Source organism: Chaetura pelagica, unplaced genomic scaffold, assembly GCF_000747805.2.
Source record: "Chaetura pelagica isolate M959 unplaced genomic scaffold, ChaPel_1.0 scaffold479, whole genome shotgun sequence".
Lineage (NCBI taxonomy): Eukaryota > Metazoa > Chordata > Aves > Apodiformes > Apodidae > Chaetura > Chaetura pelagica.
Genome location: NW_009954537.1, coordinates 267,054 through 283,226, shown reverse-complemented (window position 1 = coordinate 283,226; position 16,173 = coordinate 267,054). Strand labels below are relative to the sequence as shown.

The window sequence follows — 16,173 nt, the reverse complement described above, 5'->3', positions numbered from 1 at the left end:
GCAACAAAGAAGACAATGAAGAAAAAAAAAAAAAAAAAAAAAAAAGGGGGGGGGGGTGGGGGGGCATGTTTTTACAGATGCACTGGTGAGGGGAATGTTAAGTGGAGGTAGAAATTAATTGTATTCTGGTTGTCTCTAACCCCAGCAGGAGTGGCACATGTGGTTGGTGGAGCTGGAATGTGGAAGTTGTCAAGATTGGCTCTGAGTTACATCTCCCTGGGCTGATGGCCACACTGGGACTAGAGTCATTGTCTTCCAGTGTGGGCAGACAGGGCTCAAGAAGCTTCCAGTCTCGCTAACTCTGTGCTGTTACTTGTTGTAAATCATAAAAGCAGTACTCCTAGATTACTGTTACCTATGGGTTACCTGGAAGGACAGGATCACACAAATATTGTCATTAGGTATTCAAAGCTTGGTTACGTAGCAGCTCATTTTAATAGTAAGATGATGCTCTTTCATAATATTTTACAAGGTAGCTCATTTTTTGAAGTGCAAAGGGAATATAAACTGTCTACTGTAGAGGTGGTGCAATTATCTTGATTTCCCCCCCTATCCCTTGCTGGGAATTTAAAAAAAATTCATGCTAGGGATTCCTTATTTTGCTTTTTCTCTCTTAAAGGCACTTTCCTATTTGATGGTATTTGATAGAGATGATAAACATAGAGGTAACACAGAACACAGCTGGCCACTTAATCTGTGTAACAGTTGAATGTTTTAGGTGTCCTAATAAGCTCTGTAAAGCTGAGTGATTAGTTTTTGTCATGGTTGTCTCTCTCCTGCCTGGCTCACCATTAATGTCATGGTTTGGGCCCAACACAACAACAAAAGGAACAGCCCCATGGCTGCTCACTCAACTCCCCCCAACACATACTCTGGGATGAGGAGGACAAAGCTCTTGGGTCAAGACAAAGGACAAGGAGGGATCTTCACTGATTAAGGTCCTGGGCAAAACAGACTCAACTTGTGGAAAAATAATAATTTAATTTCACACTAATCAGACACACCCAGGACACAGACACACCCAGAGCAGGGCTTGCAGATGTTACCCCACCCCTCCCTTCTTCCCGGGCCCCAAGCCCTTGGTTCCCGGTTTCTCTCCCTCCTTCCCCCCAGCGGCACAGGGGGACAGGGGATGGGGTTTGGAGTCACTTCACAGGCTGGTGGTTCCTGCTGCTCCTGCCTCCTCAGCAAGAAGGATTCCTGACAGTCCTGCCCTGCTTCCCCACGGGGTCCCTCCCATGGCACAGAGGCCTCCACCAACCTCTCCTTCCTGAGTCCTTCCCACCAGGTCCGGAGCTGCTCCAGCCTGGGCTTCCCACAGAGTCACGGGGGCTTTGGGAACAGCCACCTCCCCTGGCCCTGGGGCTTCCACAGCTGAGCAATCAGAGCCCACTGGCAGCAAATCCTCTGGCCACAACATCCAAGTCCCCTGGCCAAGTTCCCCCCTCCTGGCGCCTTCAGGGAATGTTCCACCACGTTCCTCCATGAGTGCAGGGGCACAGCATGCTGTCTCATCATGGGCTGCAGGGAAACTTCTGCTTGGGCACCTTCTTCCTCACCAACCACCAGCACCGCTCTCCTTCCCCAGCACAGCTCTTCTCACCCTTCCTTCTCTGCTCAGGTGTTATCTCAGTTCTTTCATATGTTAATCTCTGAGGTGCATCCATTGCCCCTCTGATGGTTCTTTGGCTGGTTTTGGAGCAGGGGGAGCTTCTCAGCTTATGGGAGCCACTCTTGTGGCCCTTCCCCCACTACCAAAAAACCCACCAAACTAAACCAGCACAGTTTTTTAAACACACTCATTAAAAGTAAATAGTGTGTGTGTTGTCTCCTCCTTCTCTCTCCCAACTAAACCTTTGAATAGTATCAATATCCTAAATTTAATTGTTGTAATTTCATGCTAGCCTCTTGTGTCCTAGCCAGGGACAATATCCTTATGTTGCAATACAATGCTGGGAACAGTTATTTAGACACTAATACTGCTGAGAAAATGACATCCATTATATCCCTTGAGTTACTTCTAAAATCGGTTCTTATAGTTGTAGCAAAAGAATCATAGCACACTGAGAAAGAAAAATACATTGGTGCTTTATTTTGGCTTACCTGAACTAGGAAGGGAGGACCAAAACCTGAATATTTAAATACAAGTGGGAGAGCTAGGACAGGGTAGAAAGCATGGCTCAAACTTTGACAGCAGACATTCACTGAGGAATTGTCAGATGGTAAAATAATTTAGGTAGAAAATGGCTCTTTCTGAATCATTTTGTGCTGTCTGGGCAGCACAGTTGCGAAATAAAAGTTTAATTGTCTGGGGGCATCCAGGTTTCCAAAGTAATGCTTCTTCACTTTGTACTGAGGGTAGACCTCTCTCCTTTGCTCAGCTGGACTTGCTGTTGGGTAACCACTTATTCTAATAAACAAAACAGTCCAATTAATCTTCTTATAAGAAAAAGTAAGGAGCAATTACTTAATTTCTGTTAAGTATTTTCTATAGGAGCTATGAAAGTATGGGTTGTATAATATAACAGTTTCATGAGCCCCACTTGGACTTTGCTATCCTGAATATTACAGCCATTCCAAGTCATGCTGGTAAAGCCGTCAGAGAATTAGTATCATCCAAATTAAAATTTGGATGTGTGAAATGGCAGCCTGTATGTGAGAAACAAAGGTAAGGTAAAAAACGTCAACCCTGTTGCATTTACAAATGATACTTGTTCTTTGCTATATTTTCCTGAATGCACTTAGTAGAGAGAAATAAGTACTCCTACTATCTGTGGTCAGTAAGTGCCAACAGTGTATTTTGCACAGGACTTCTTAAATGCATATTGTAATTAGCACTCTTGAAAAAATGGACAAAAGGCCATAATGTGACCATAACTCTTGGCCATGATATTATTTTTACTGTGGCAATGTTACTTTCTCTCAAACCCTTAAGATTTGGGGCTTCAGTTATAATTGAGGGTATAGTGGTTGCCAGAGAAGAAGTGAATGATTATAAGTTTAAGAGTTTCACTATATTCTGATACATAAATTCCTTGTGAGGAGTGAGGAAGAATATATAACAGGATTTTTTTGGCATGATACAAAAATGACAGGAGATACATGAAAGTCCTGCTACATACTGAATAGAAACTATATATTTTATGCATAAAAATTACAGTTATACCAGAACCAGCACTGTGCTTTGTTTGGAATTTTAATACATCAATAAAAAGTTTTATAATCAGATCCTGTTACTTATTTTAAAGGAAGTTTGTCAGTGAAGGTGTCTTTTAAGTTTTTTCTTCCCCTTTTAAAATAATTTTCTCTATGTCTGGAAAAAACACTTGAAGTCTGGGGTTTGCTGAATCTCTAAGTAAATGGCCTGTTCATCATTCTTACTCTATGCCATTCTTTTTCAATAAATTGCAGACAGGAAACATTCAAATTGACATCTGAACTGAAGAAAGTGCCTGAAAGTTTGGAGGCAACCAACAGATAGAAATATTGGTGAATCTAATAAAACATGTTACTTGTTGAAGAAGCATATCTCACTTACAGGTAATATATGAGCCTGAAATGACTGGCCATTTTGCCTGAAATCATCTGTCCTGTAGCATGATTTCAGGCACAAGGCCCATGAATAAGTTACCATGGAGTAAACTGGGTTATGAACTCAGGTTTGAAGCTTTTAAGCTATGCTGTAATAATTGCCTGTGTGGACTTTTGCCTCTTAATAAAAGCAACACACTGTACTCTACCCCCACTGAATTTACTTTGGGTTAGTGTCTTTACACAGGCTGGTTACTGTGGAATAGCAAACGCCCCAACTTCATTTGGGTGTGCTCAGAGGTGACTTTAGATGTCACCTTTTCTCGAAACCACTGAACACTGGGTTTTGGGTTGTTTTTCTGCTAGTATGTGCTATGTCATGTGGATGAATATCTGTACCCTTTTGTCTAAGATCAAGAAAAGATTGCTGTGAGGGTAATCCTTACTACTAGTAATAGAATCAATTACATTAGTTTTATTTTGTAGACTTTTTGGGGTTTAAAATTTTATTTCAAAGAAATGGAGTTTATTTGTTCCCACTGTCCCTTTTCCATCTACAGCCTAGAAAACTTTGCATCTGCTGGCAAATTTCAACCAAACGTTGCAGTGGAGAGAGTTCTGAAATGTAGATAAGGTCCTATTACTTCATGGAGTAAAGGTGGGCAGGTAAAATGAAGACTTTCTCAATGCTTTGTGTGCTTAAAAATAATCGAAGTGCCAGCTTGCTGTTGATAAAATAGAGAAATCATGCTCTGTTCTTTCCTTCTCTCTCTGCCACCTCTCCTGGGACTAGTAGTCTGGATTCCTTTTTCTACCCTAGAGAAAAAAGACACTGGATTAATTCTCTGTGGTTTTAGTGAAGTGAATCATTTTCTGTACAAGAGCTGTGGTGAGGCATGTGATGAGGCAGATGGGTGTTGGACCTTCCCTTTTGTAGAGCATGTATGTGGAGGTCAGAGGGAAGAAGCTGTTGATTTGGTCCTGGTTGTCTTACGAATCTTTATTAGATGTCTGAGAATCTGTGTGGCTGAGACTGCGTCGGTGCTCAGTTCTCGACACTGACGGTGCTGTAAGAAAGCAGGCTCTGCTGCCCCCTGCTCTGCTGGCATTTGGTATCTGAGGGCAAGAGAAGATGAGGGATGTTCTGGTGGTGAAATCATTAGGCCAAGGGACAGCAGCTTCCATGTGGTCTCAGATAAGTAATTTAATCTCTTGGTGCCTCGATTCCTCACCTTATAAAATGACGCTAGTCTTCTGGCCTTTGGGTTTGCAGAGTGCTGAAGATAATGGGGTCAGTTGTAGCCTGTGGATATTGTGGGCTTGTGTAATCAAATGACTGTAGGTCTTGGGTCTCTCCTGATGTCTTTTCCTCACCAAAGAAGTTGCTGCAGGGTAAATACGCAGGACCATCATTTCTCACTTCCCTGTGAATTACCCTATCCATGTTTCCAGCCTGGTGCCCATTTTTATCCTTCAGGGTCTGTTGCAGGAAGTTGGCCATACAATATTGCAACTGCATTGTCATAACCACTTCTTTTCCATATTACTTCCATGGTCTAGAAGTGAGAGATCAATGGTGAGATGGACTGGGTAGGACTTTGGCTGCTTTTTGTTGACAAAGTGCAGCTATGTGCTTTTCTTCAAAGTATGTTGTGTACCTTTTTCCCTACCTGAAGCTTCAGAAGAAGGGTGTCAGCAGATGCCTCCAATTTTATGGCAACTGCTAGTGACTTTTTGAAGGTGTAGTACTGGGCAGGCTTGTGCTTCTAGAGGCATATCTAAGTAACTGCAGGTGGTGTACTGTTTCATCCTTTTTCACATTCAGTTTCCTCACAATACAAATGAGGAAGCATTTCTGATTTCTTTCTGGTTTGCTTCTTTTCAAAGAGAAGTTGAAATTTAGATATTATTTTTTTTTGCATCACTGAGACATTTGTATTTTGCAGCAGGGCTCAAAGTTGCAGTCGAGATCAGGCTCCATTGCGCTACCTGCTGTATGGGTTACAGAAAGCGTGGGGCAAAAGTCATCACATCAGAGAAAAACTGTAAGCTTCAGTGGTGTAAAAAATGTTCTACACATTATTGATTACATAGAGCCATCCCTGTGTGGCAGGAAAAAGGCTTCATGATGCATAGAAATCTTTGCAGAATCCAGTCCTAAGCAAAAATGAGGCTCAAAAAGGAAGCAGAAATCTGATAAACGAATACTTTTTTCATGTAATTAATAATAACAACACAAGACCTTCTCTGAATCACAGTTTCTTCTAATGTAAATTATGTGACCTTATTAGGTGGAAACGTGTAAGAGTGTGTGTGGGGGTTTTTTTGTAGAATTGTAGAAAACTACATTTTTATAAAAGCCTAAATGTCTTGCGTATTCTTAATATTTGTTTTTTAAGATAAATGGTAGAGGAACAAAAGGGGAGATGGTTTATATATCTCGGTGAGTAATGTCTTACAGGCAATAGCTTACACTGTGGTCAGAGGCTGAGGCCCAGTATTCAAACTGAGAGCATATTTGTGCTCTGCAGTCAGAAGACTTGCCTGTTAAATGATGTGACAGGATGAGAGTCTTCAGCCCATCTGTCACCCATGCAGAAGTAAACGATCACATGGTAGTGACTCCAAAGTGGAGAGAAAATCTGCTGTTACAGCCAACATTCCTTGCCACAATACAAATATGTTCTTTGCTCACATAATAGCTATTCAGTTTGCTTACAGTTATTGTGTTCCTGCATTAAAGTTCAAAGGAATTGAAAGTACACAGTCAACAAAGCCAACTTTTGTCTTGAAGTGAATACGTATTTTATTCCAAGGTGTTTTGTCAGTGAGATTTTTAGAAAATAAACTGGCCTGTGAAAAAGATCATGTGGTCATCCACATTTGAGCTTAAAGATTTCTGGGTGAATAGCAGTGATTTTTATTTTCACCCCTCTCAGATTTTTTACAGTTTACTTTTACTAATTCTATGGTGTGTTCTCTTTTCTTAAGGGCACCCTGGGTTTCCAAATTTGAGTTTATAAATGTTGACGTTTCCTAACTGAGGTGTTACTAAAAAAAGGAGAAACAAACCACCAAAAAATCTCACAACAAAATAACCCCCCCTTTTGACTTTTCAGACTTTAATGTACGTGTAGTCTTTTCTTAGTCTTCAAGAATGAGAGAGGAAGTACATACTTAAAATTCAAAGCATTTAGGCAGCTTACTGTAAATCTGATTACTTTATCTGTTTGGAACTATTTTTAATGTCTTTTAATCTGCTGCACATACATGTGCAATTATTTCCTTTCCATGGGCCATATTAAAGTCCTCCTGCATGTAGAATGTATGAAAATGAGCTCTCTATCTCAGTTATTTAGTAAGTTGCCTTCAAACTTGTGCATGCATTAATGGTCAAGAAAGAACTTTTGTCTTTAGGGATGTAATTTCATCTGTTTCTTGTATGGATTTTTTTTTGGTACTTAGAATGCCTGAAGGTACTGGCAAAACAATCTCTCCATGCAAACAGCAACAAGAAAGGTGACTATAATAATTAACCTGTGGCCACTGAGACCATACTTTATTTAAGAAGCTGGCCAGACTGGGTAGTTTCTACCTAAGAGCTTTAGAAATGTTTAATGAGGCAATCTGTGGAGTTGATCTTTTTAAAATACTCTTGGAACACAGGAAAATTCCTGGACATCTGAAAAACACTGGTACTTTTAAAGCTAAAATTAATGCTGTCTTAATGAACATAAATGAAATTATTCAATGCTGTTATATTAATAGTAACCACAGTCTACTCGAATTCAATGAGGAATAGAAAGGCTGAACAAGTTTTACTGTCTTGAATTAAGTTCATGAAGAGGAGTTTCATTAAAAGTAAGGGTAGTGAAAGATGGAACAGCAGAAATAAGGTAAGTTGCAGGCACACAGGTGATTTTGAAGGGTGAGAGAGAGCAGTTAAATGCAGCGTGAAGTGAGCTGTAGGCCAAAAGTTATTCATTAAAAAAAAAAAAAAAGCCAAAAAGAAAATTGTGTTAGGAGACCAAAAGGTCTAGCAGATTAAATAGGAAATGAGGAGACCAGAGTAGTATTTCTTGGAAACAGCTTTCTACTAGCATATACTTAATAAAAGCTTTTCAGATTCTCTGGAAGCTTGCTGAAGAGTCTGTGGGATTGTCTTCAGAGAAGAATTTTTCAGAAAAGCAAAATCAATCAGTTGAATTGGCATTTGCTACAAACACATACATAATTCTTTACAATGATGAATGAGAAGTGTTCACAGAAGTTTTAGAAAAAAATGTAATGTACACAGGGACCAGAAACAAGTGCCAGAGCTGGGAACACCTCAGTAAAGGTGAAAAGCTATTGCTAATCGTGGTGTGTATTCTGTCACTTTGTTTAACCTTGCTCTTGAGAGAAGAGGTGATGACATGTGAAACACCCTGTAATGCATGCCCTTAAAAAGGAGGTCTGCTGACTAAGTAGGTCCAGCAAAGGAATAGCAATCACAGAAGCAACCATATTGTTAGGTGTGTAATCACTAGAGTAGAAGAATTGACTTGGTTTTTAAAGAGAGTAGCCAGGCCTGGGTTAGAGGTATTTGAAGGTGTTACAGAGGTAATCAGAGAAGTCTTCTGTGGGAGAGGAGGCTAATCAGTGGGGTTCTTGAGCTTGGAAAGACAGTGGGAGAAAGTGTGCCCCACTCTACAGATTTCTCTTGGGTCCCAGCACAACTACAGAGTAGGAAGTGAAAAGAGGGTTTTTTTGATGCTGGATTAATAGGCATCTTATTGCCACAGGCTATCATGGAGATTAATGTATAGCTTTCAAAAAGGATTGTTGAAATTAAAATATCATAGCTTTACTGAGCCCAGTATTTTGTGCCTAAAATTTTTATTAATAACTTTTGGAGGTAGGAAGGCTATGGAAGTGGAAGAAGAGCTAATAAAGATGTTGTTTTCTAAATATCCACTGCTGTCAAATGTTGGAAACAGTATTCTGGACAAGGTAGACTTTTGGTCTGATTAAATAAGGAGTTACTTTTAAAAGTCCTCTCTTATATTCCATGGAAAGATTGGTTAGATGATGACAGCAACCCCTTCTGGCCTTAAAATTAGTAACAAAACCCCAGCATCATGTGCTTTGCTGTCTGTAATAATAAATTAACTGTGGATCTCTTGGTCTTTTTATTGTAATGTCTGCTGTTACTGGTTGGAATGGGGATTGACAAATAGACATACAGAAATAAAAAATAAATATTAATACTCTTCAGGTTGCAAAGCAGTGAAGTTGTTAAGATTGTACATTAAAGCAGCAGAACATTACTATGGTGGGTTACTATGTTCTGTATGTATGTTGAATCAGTAGAGCATGTAAAGCATTTTTTGAAGAACTTAACTTCTAGTCATAAAAGTACTTCTTAAGCTAACAGCTTTCTTCTGCTCAGTAGGATGTGATTTGTTTGAAGCGTATGTCGACCTGGAACCAACAAGGAGATGACTAAGTAGGAGGAAAATGGTTTTAACATGCCTCTGCTTTGCCAAGGAATATGGAAACAATAACAGATTTGTCAAGTCTGTGGGTCAGCTAGCCTTGTAGTGATATATGATATTTCTCTATGCATGACATACTTGGTGTATTGGATTGTTTTTTTCTAAAGTGCCATTTAGGAGCTGAAATGTGAATCTTTCTTTGTCCAAGTTGCTGTTTATCTGCTGTACAAATGAAGCTTTCTAAGTGCTGAATTGTTTGAGGCTTTTAGATACCTCCTCAGCTTTCTCTTAGTATAGGAATAAAGGACACCAGCCGTACTCATTTTAACCCCGTACCCTTTTATGTGTCTCACTTTTGTTTCAGACTTTTTCCTGTGGGTCTCAAGTTTTTCATGGGTATGCTGCTGTCCCTGAGGTGCAGAGCTTATGGAGGAGGTATTACATTAAACCTGTTTGTGCTCATTGCCTCCTGCTCTGTTTAGGAGGAAGGGGAGACATCTGGGCTCTGTGGCATGGGGGCAGGGGGGTCCTTTCCAGGCCCGCATCTCTCTGGTTCTACTCCCTGGGCTTCCCTGGTAAAACCTCTCTGGGACCCGAGTGGTTGCAGTCTCTCTTCTAAGTTTCAAAATGACTTACAGTTGCCATCTGCTCATTTTGGAGCAAAGCTACTGGTTCGCTATGAATTGAAATGCAATGAATTCATAGAATCAAAGAATAGTTTGGGTTGGAAGGGACCTTAAAGATTATCCATTCAAAACCCCCTGCAATGGGCAGGGACACCTTCCACCGCTAGACCAGGTTGCTCCAAGCCCCATCCAACCTGGCCTTGAACACTTCCAGGGATTGGGATATCCACAACTTCTCTGGGCAATCTGTTCCAGTGTCTCACCAACCTCATTATAAAAAATGTCTTCCTGATGTCCAATCTAAACCTACAATTTTTCAGTTGAAAACCTTTGGCCTTTCACTTACAGGACTTGGTAAAAAGTCTCTCTCTCTCTCTTTCTTACAAGTCTCCTTTAAGTATTGAAAGCCACAGTTATGTCTCCCTGGATCCTTATCTTCTCCAGGCTGAACAACCCAAACTGTCTCAGCCTTTCTTTGTAGGAGAGGTGCTCCAAACCTCTGACCATTTTTGTTACCCTTCTCTGGACCTGCTCCAACATGTCTTTCTTGTGCTGGGGGCCAGAGCTGGATGCTGCACCCCAGGTGAGGTCTCACCAGCGTGGAGTAGAAGGGGATGTTAATGTAAAAGAAAATGTTAGAATTTATGGCATGGCTAGTAAGTAGTTACTGTGAACAGTAAAAAATGGTGGATTGGCTTTTTGACAACGCAAATTTCTGCCAGGTGGAAGGCTGCATGGCCTTTTTCGTGCTGTTGTTTACTTTTTCCTTTCTTGTAAGTTGAAACTCTAAGCTAAATTTTTCTCTGGCATTGTCAGTTTGAGCACAGAGATCTTTGGAGAAGCTAATTCCTTTGGCTTCTCCATACTGCATCACCCAAAATATTGTCTATCTTTGAGTGGCATATGCTGTTTGTTTATCGTTACTCCAAACATTTGTACTGGATTGTATTTCCACCTCTGTCTTCTTATGAAGGAATTCCAGCTGAACAGTTAACATTTCCCTTAAGTTGAGCTTGTGTTTTTCTGGATACTGAATTAGAGACCCCTTACAGTTTATTAATTTTGCTTTTAGCATTATGTAACCTGTACAAGATGGTAAATACATATTAAAAGTTTGAGTAGCATGTTCCCTTATTGCTCATTTATAGTCCTTGACCTGCTTCAAAATTCTCATAAGCAGTGCAAGTTGGCCAAAATACATGATTCACCTTAATTAAATCTCTTAAGTACAGTCTTAATTTTATCCCTCCTCTTGAAGTTGGTGCGAGATTAGTAATAAAAGAAAATTGGTTAGTTGATAGCATCATGTATTCCATCAGTGCAGAAACAGGGTAAGTGCCTCAGGTATGTGGTGAACTCTTCATTCCTGTGTGATCATTCAACATATTAAATGTTGACAACATCATTTGAACGCTTATCCTGACAGGATAATCTTAGAATTTCAGAATTAACAAGCTGAGGAAGCACTATAATATGTAACATACACATTTTAAAAAAGTCTTACTTCCTCAATTGGTTTTGCACCCATTAAAGCTTTGCACTTTAGTGGAGAGTAGGTTTGAAGGATTTGCTGTTGCTGGACTCAAGGTTTTGTTTAAGATGATCCTTTCTAAAACATAAAAAGTAATTTGACTATTGCAAATATAGGGTTTTGAGACTAAATGGTTTCTTCTCCCTGACCTCTTGATTCAGGCAGCATAATTGTAGTGGGCAACAGATCAACAAAATAAAATTTTCTAATTTTTTCCTCTTAACGTGAGGAAAGAAAATCTTTTGTGGAAAGGATAATTGAGAGCATCCTGAGAGAATAAAATTTTGAGGTTGATGAAAAGTAAACCTACTTCATCATATCTCATGAAGTTGCTGTCCTAGTTTTGTTTTCATTTATGTCTGCAAATGTTTTCAAAGAGGTTTAACTTTCTCAAATTCATAAGATGCTTCTGACTTACGTCTTGGTTTCTATCTTGTTCTTGTGTTTTGGCAAGAACTCGATGTCACCAGTTGTAGCTTCCAACAGGCACAGGGGCCATCCAGAATACTTTCCATTTCCCACTGAGGTACATTCTTAGAAGAACTTTTCCAATCCAAATAACTGGCATTTATTACTTTTTAATTGCTTAGTGTGATACTTGCTTACATTTGTGGTTTTAATGTCTTTTCCTGTCTGTAAACTGAGAGTCCCAAAGGACACATGCGTGCAGTCACTGAATTCAGTTTACATAGCTCGACGGATGTTTTGGGAAGAGCAGATTGTGTTTTTGCTGTCTTAGATGGTGTCCCAACAAGAAGAAAAGTTATGTTAATGCTGAAGGAAAATGGAATGAAAATAAGAAAATTAAACAGGAAAAAAAAAAGATTGCCTTAGAATTTAGCATAGCTTTTCCAGCAGCGCTGGGGCAAGCAGGCAGCGTGGCACACATGCTTGAGTTCAGCAAAGGTTCTCAAGTTGTGCTATGCAGGCAACAAAAAATGGGCAGGAGAATTTTCTGTGCACAATTTTGCTCTTCTGGAAGTTACTAGAATCCCAATTTTAAGTCTAATACCTTTTTTTTGGTGAGCTTTTTGTGAAACCTGGTCGTGCGAGTAGGTAAGGATCTTAATTCTATATTAAAAAACAAAACAAACAAACTCACATATTGCTAGTCTTTGAAATTGTAAGGAAAAATCTTAGAAAATGAAAGAGTTCCGAAGTGTTAAAAAAGGCAAGGCATAATACAGACATTTCAGTATAAAAGACGTGTAGATGTGGTGCTTGGGGACAAGGTTTAGCACTGGACTTGGAAGAGTTAGATTAATGGTTGGACTTGATGATCCGAAAGGCCTTTTCCAGCCAAAAGGATCCTGTGATTTCACCACTAAATAATTTAACTTAGGTTGGTCATTTTTTATTTGGGTTTGTGTTGAGGCACCAGTGAATTTTTAGAGCTCTGGTTATGACAGCATGATTCTAGTGAAAATAGTTTGAGTCCCACAGCCATACAGGAATACAGATCTCAACTCCTTCCCCTTCTGGCGTACAGGAATAAAGAGGGGGTTAATTTTTCATAGTTTAGGATTGTCTGTGGAGAAGAAACAGGACTCACTTTACACAGCATATTGCTGAAAACCTAGCCAGTGTACATTACAGACCAGCATTTAGAGTCTGTGTTTTAAGTTCTGTCAAGGAGGGCTAAGCTGGATGGCAGTGTTCTTAGCTCTGCTATAAACCTTAAACATCCATAAATCTTCAATTGGTGACCTTCCCACTTTAAGTCTCCACTGCAGTGTTACATTGCTAAAATCCATCCAGTAGCCTAAGAACCTGAATTATTTTTTCATTACCTCTCATAAAGCTTTTTTTCTGGGTTTGTTCTCCTGCCTCTTGGCGTGCAGCTAAACTAGTTACATGAGCAGTCAGATTAACCCTGGTCCTTCCCTTGCCTTGTAGGACTCCTCAGTGGGCAGACATCTCCAACCAACACCAAACTGGAAAAGCTGGACCCCCAGCAAGTGCTGCAGCTGTGTCTCCGCTACCAAGATCATCTTCACCAGTGTGCAGAAGCAGTTGCCTTTGATCAGAATGCTCTCGTGAAGCGAATCAAGGAGGTACTGCCTGCCTGCTTCTGGTGGGGAAGGGCTCAGGGCATTGGCTCAGCCATCTGGTGCTAGGAATACAGGTGCTTGCCATGGGTCACTTGCAGCAGTCCGCTTCAGAGTAAACCCTTTAGAGAAGCTTTGTGGATGTGTACTTCAAGCAAAGTTTCCTGGCTTTCATTGTGGTTACTGTTAAGTGCTGTGTTTGTCAGTTATGCCCTGTGATTCCTGGCCTTAAACAGTGGCTGTTCTTCTGGTATGGTGAGTACTGTAAATAACTGTTACAAGAGTAAAAATTACTGGAATTTTTAAAGGTAACATACCTTATTTAGGCCTGTAAAAGCATAGATTTTATTATGGTTAGACTCTAAGGAAAAAAATGGTTATCTGGTTATCTTAAACAGCTTCTGTCATTGGAGTAGGTAATATTTCTTTCTTCAATAGATTTGTAGAAATAGATTCTGTTTTCAAAGTCCATAACATGCTGTCTCGTCTCTCTTCTGCACGACAAAAAGTTTTTCCTGGGCTGCTGTTTTTGCTGCTAAACCATCATCTAAAAGTCATTGATCTGCTGAAATATTCAGTGATACTGTTGGGTAGGAAGTTAATTCCTGGGGTGAGCATCCTGGGATGGATTGTCTTTCTCGTGTGTAACTACTGATGTTGGAAGCAGCAGGATGGCTGACAGATTTTTTTTTTTGTTATTGTTGTTGTTTGCTTGCTTTAAAGTCAAGGCAGACTGGGATGAGAGGAGTTTCTGTTCAAGAGTGTTTTCTTACATACTCCCAGATGTGTAGAAGAAGCAGTGAATGCTGCATTTGTTAAAAGTCTATGAGACCAAATATATTTCAGTATCAAAAGAAAAATTCTTTGAACAGGTGGTTAATTTTTATTCATAGATAATGACCTTGATTCGTTGTTGCTCTATTGGCTTAGAGTTAAAATCCCACATGACAAACTGGATAATAAATTTGATTCATGGGCTGTTTTGAGAAGCTGCTGTCATCGTGAAGTTTTAAGTCCAAAATAATGTAGGAGTCATTAAAAGGGCCTTTTTACTTTGGTGTATCAAGATCTGAGGCCAGCTATTACACAAGATATTTGCAGATGTAGGTGACTCAGTTCACACAATCTCAGAAAGGGGATTTAATTGCCAGACTAATGACAGTGTCCTGCATTAATCCAGTCCTTTTGGCTGTTAAAGTGTGAGAAGAAATATAAAGTGATTTAAAATCATGGTAGATACCACCAGTGTAATCTGCATTAGTTGGATTTGCCTTCTGTAGGGCAAGTGGCAGAGTCCCTTTCAAATTAGCTGTAGTGAGGTTTTCTTCCAGTTTGTAAGGCTTATTGTTTTTGTGTGTGTGTAACGTATATGAAACTATGATGCTGATACTGTCACTAGATTTCTTTATCACAGACTCCTCTTTGACTATGTGAAGAAGAAATGGACGAGTCTGTAACTCAGGCAACTGACAAGTCAGTTGGGTTGGTTTTTTATTTGGTCACAACACTTAAGTAACTTCAGATGCTTTCAATCCCTCTGCCAGATCTGGTGGGTTTTTACTGTTAATTTTCCTAATAATGTTTTTCTGTGTGTGTGTTCTGGAGGAGCCGGGTGGGACCCACTCAGCTTAAATCATTCTTTCCAGATTGTCTGGGCTCTCCTTGGTGCACTAAATTGAACCGCTGTTGACAGATGTTGACAACAAGGGGTGCAGCTGAACCAGAGCAGGGTATGTCTCTTGTTACAAGTGTAGACAAAGGAAATTGCATTTGGCTGCACCCATTTGTCAGCAATTATTTAGTTTTGCCATGTAGACAAAGCTTTGACCGTTGGTAAAGTGTAAAAATGAAAGAGGAAACGTGTTGTGAAAAGCATCATGTGTCCATAAGCTGGATAGTAAATTTTTATCCTCATTTTAGCATTCAGTACTTCCCTTTTCCTTTCTTTAAAATTGTAAGCATTGGAGTGTTTTTCTTCTGATAATAGACTTATCAAGTGACTGATGCTTTTAACTGCCCTACAATATGTTGGTGAGCTTCAGTCCCCAATTTCCTACCATTTGTCTGAGGTCACTTTTCAGACTGTCACTGACTGTACTCAGTGTAGTAACACTCCTGCTGTATAGCATGCTACAATCATAATGCCTGCAGCCAGGAATTTTTTTTTTTACTCTTGACAAAATGTTCCAGGGCCTTTTGCTTATTGTCTGTTTGGCCAGGAGAGGTTTCCTGGTTTCTGACAAAATTTCAAAGTCCTGTCATAAATGTATTGGTCCTCGATAACTCATAAATGACTGCAGTGGTTTATAAATTGTCACACAATCGGAATTAAAATTGTTCTTATAAGAAAGCAAATAAGCTAAGGAAAACAAAAACATTGCATGACAGTAGTTACTGCAGAGCTAAGTAGAGCCATCTGCACGTTCCCTTACTTTGGGTACCAAAACAGTCTATTTTGCTCTTCATGCCATTTCCCAGTTTAGTCAGAATTTGCAGTTTGTTGGCTAGTTCCATGTCTGCTCCTAAATATAAAACCTGTATGACTTCCAGGTTGCTGTGACTGTTCTCTCTCAAGAAGAAATACATTTTCCCATGCATTTCCTTGAGGGGGAAAGAGTTGAAGATGTGACTGAAGAATGCTGACTCAACTGTCTCTCTTCAGCAGTTATGCATAGTTGTACCCAAACTGTGGGTTTTGGAAGGGATCAACTTTTATCATAATAGGCTTTGTCTTCACTGCCAAAAGAAAAAAGATGTCCTTGCATCTTCTTAGGGAAAAATAACCAACCATGCATTAAATATTATGTTTCATATTAATTTTTGGCAGCTGACTCACCATCTGTTGCAATACTGCGTTAATTCCAGGGCCACTGAAATATTTAGGATTCCTTTTAATATTTTCTCCTTATCAGTTTGAAAAACAACAGAACAGCAGTTTGGGATTTATGTCCATGTTAATC

The 16,173-nt window shown here is 39.8% G+C and overlaps 1 protein-coding gene across 1 annotated transcript in view; it reads left to right on the top strand.

Annotated features, from left to right (window-relative positions):
- The window catches only part of LOH12CR1 (loss of heterozygosity, 12, chromosomal region 1), a 77,006-nt gene that overhangs the window by 46,729 nt on the left and 14,104 nt on the right, over positions 1–16,173 (top strand). The window contains exon 4 of the mRNA XM_010004777.1: positions 13,062–13,219. Coding sequence (XP_010003079.1) covers positions 13,062–13,219 — 158 coding nt within the window. The remainder of the gene's footprint in view (positions 1–13,061; positions 13,220–16,173) is intronic.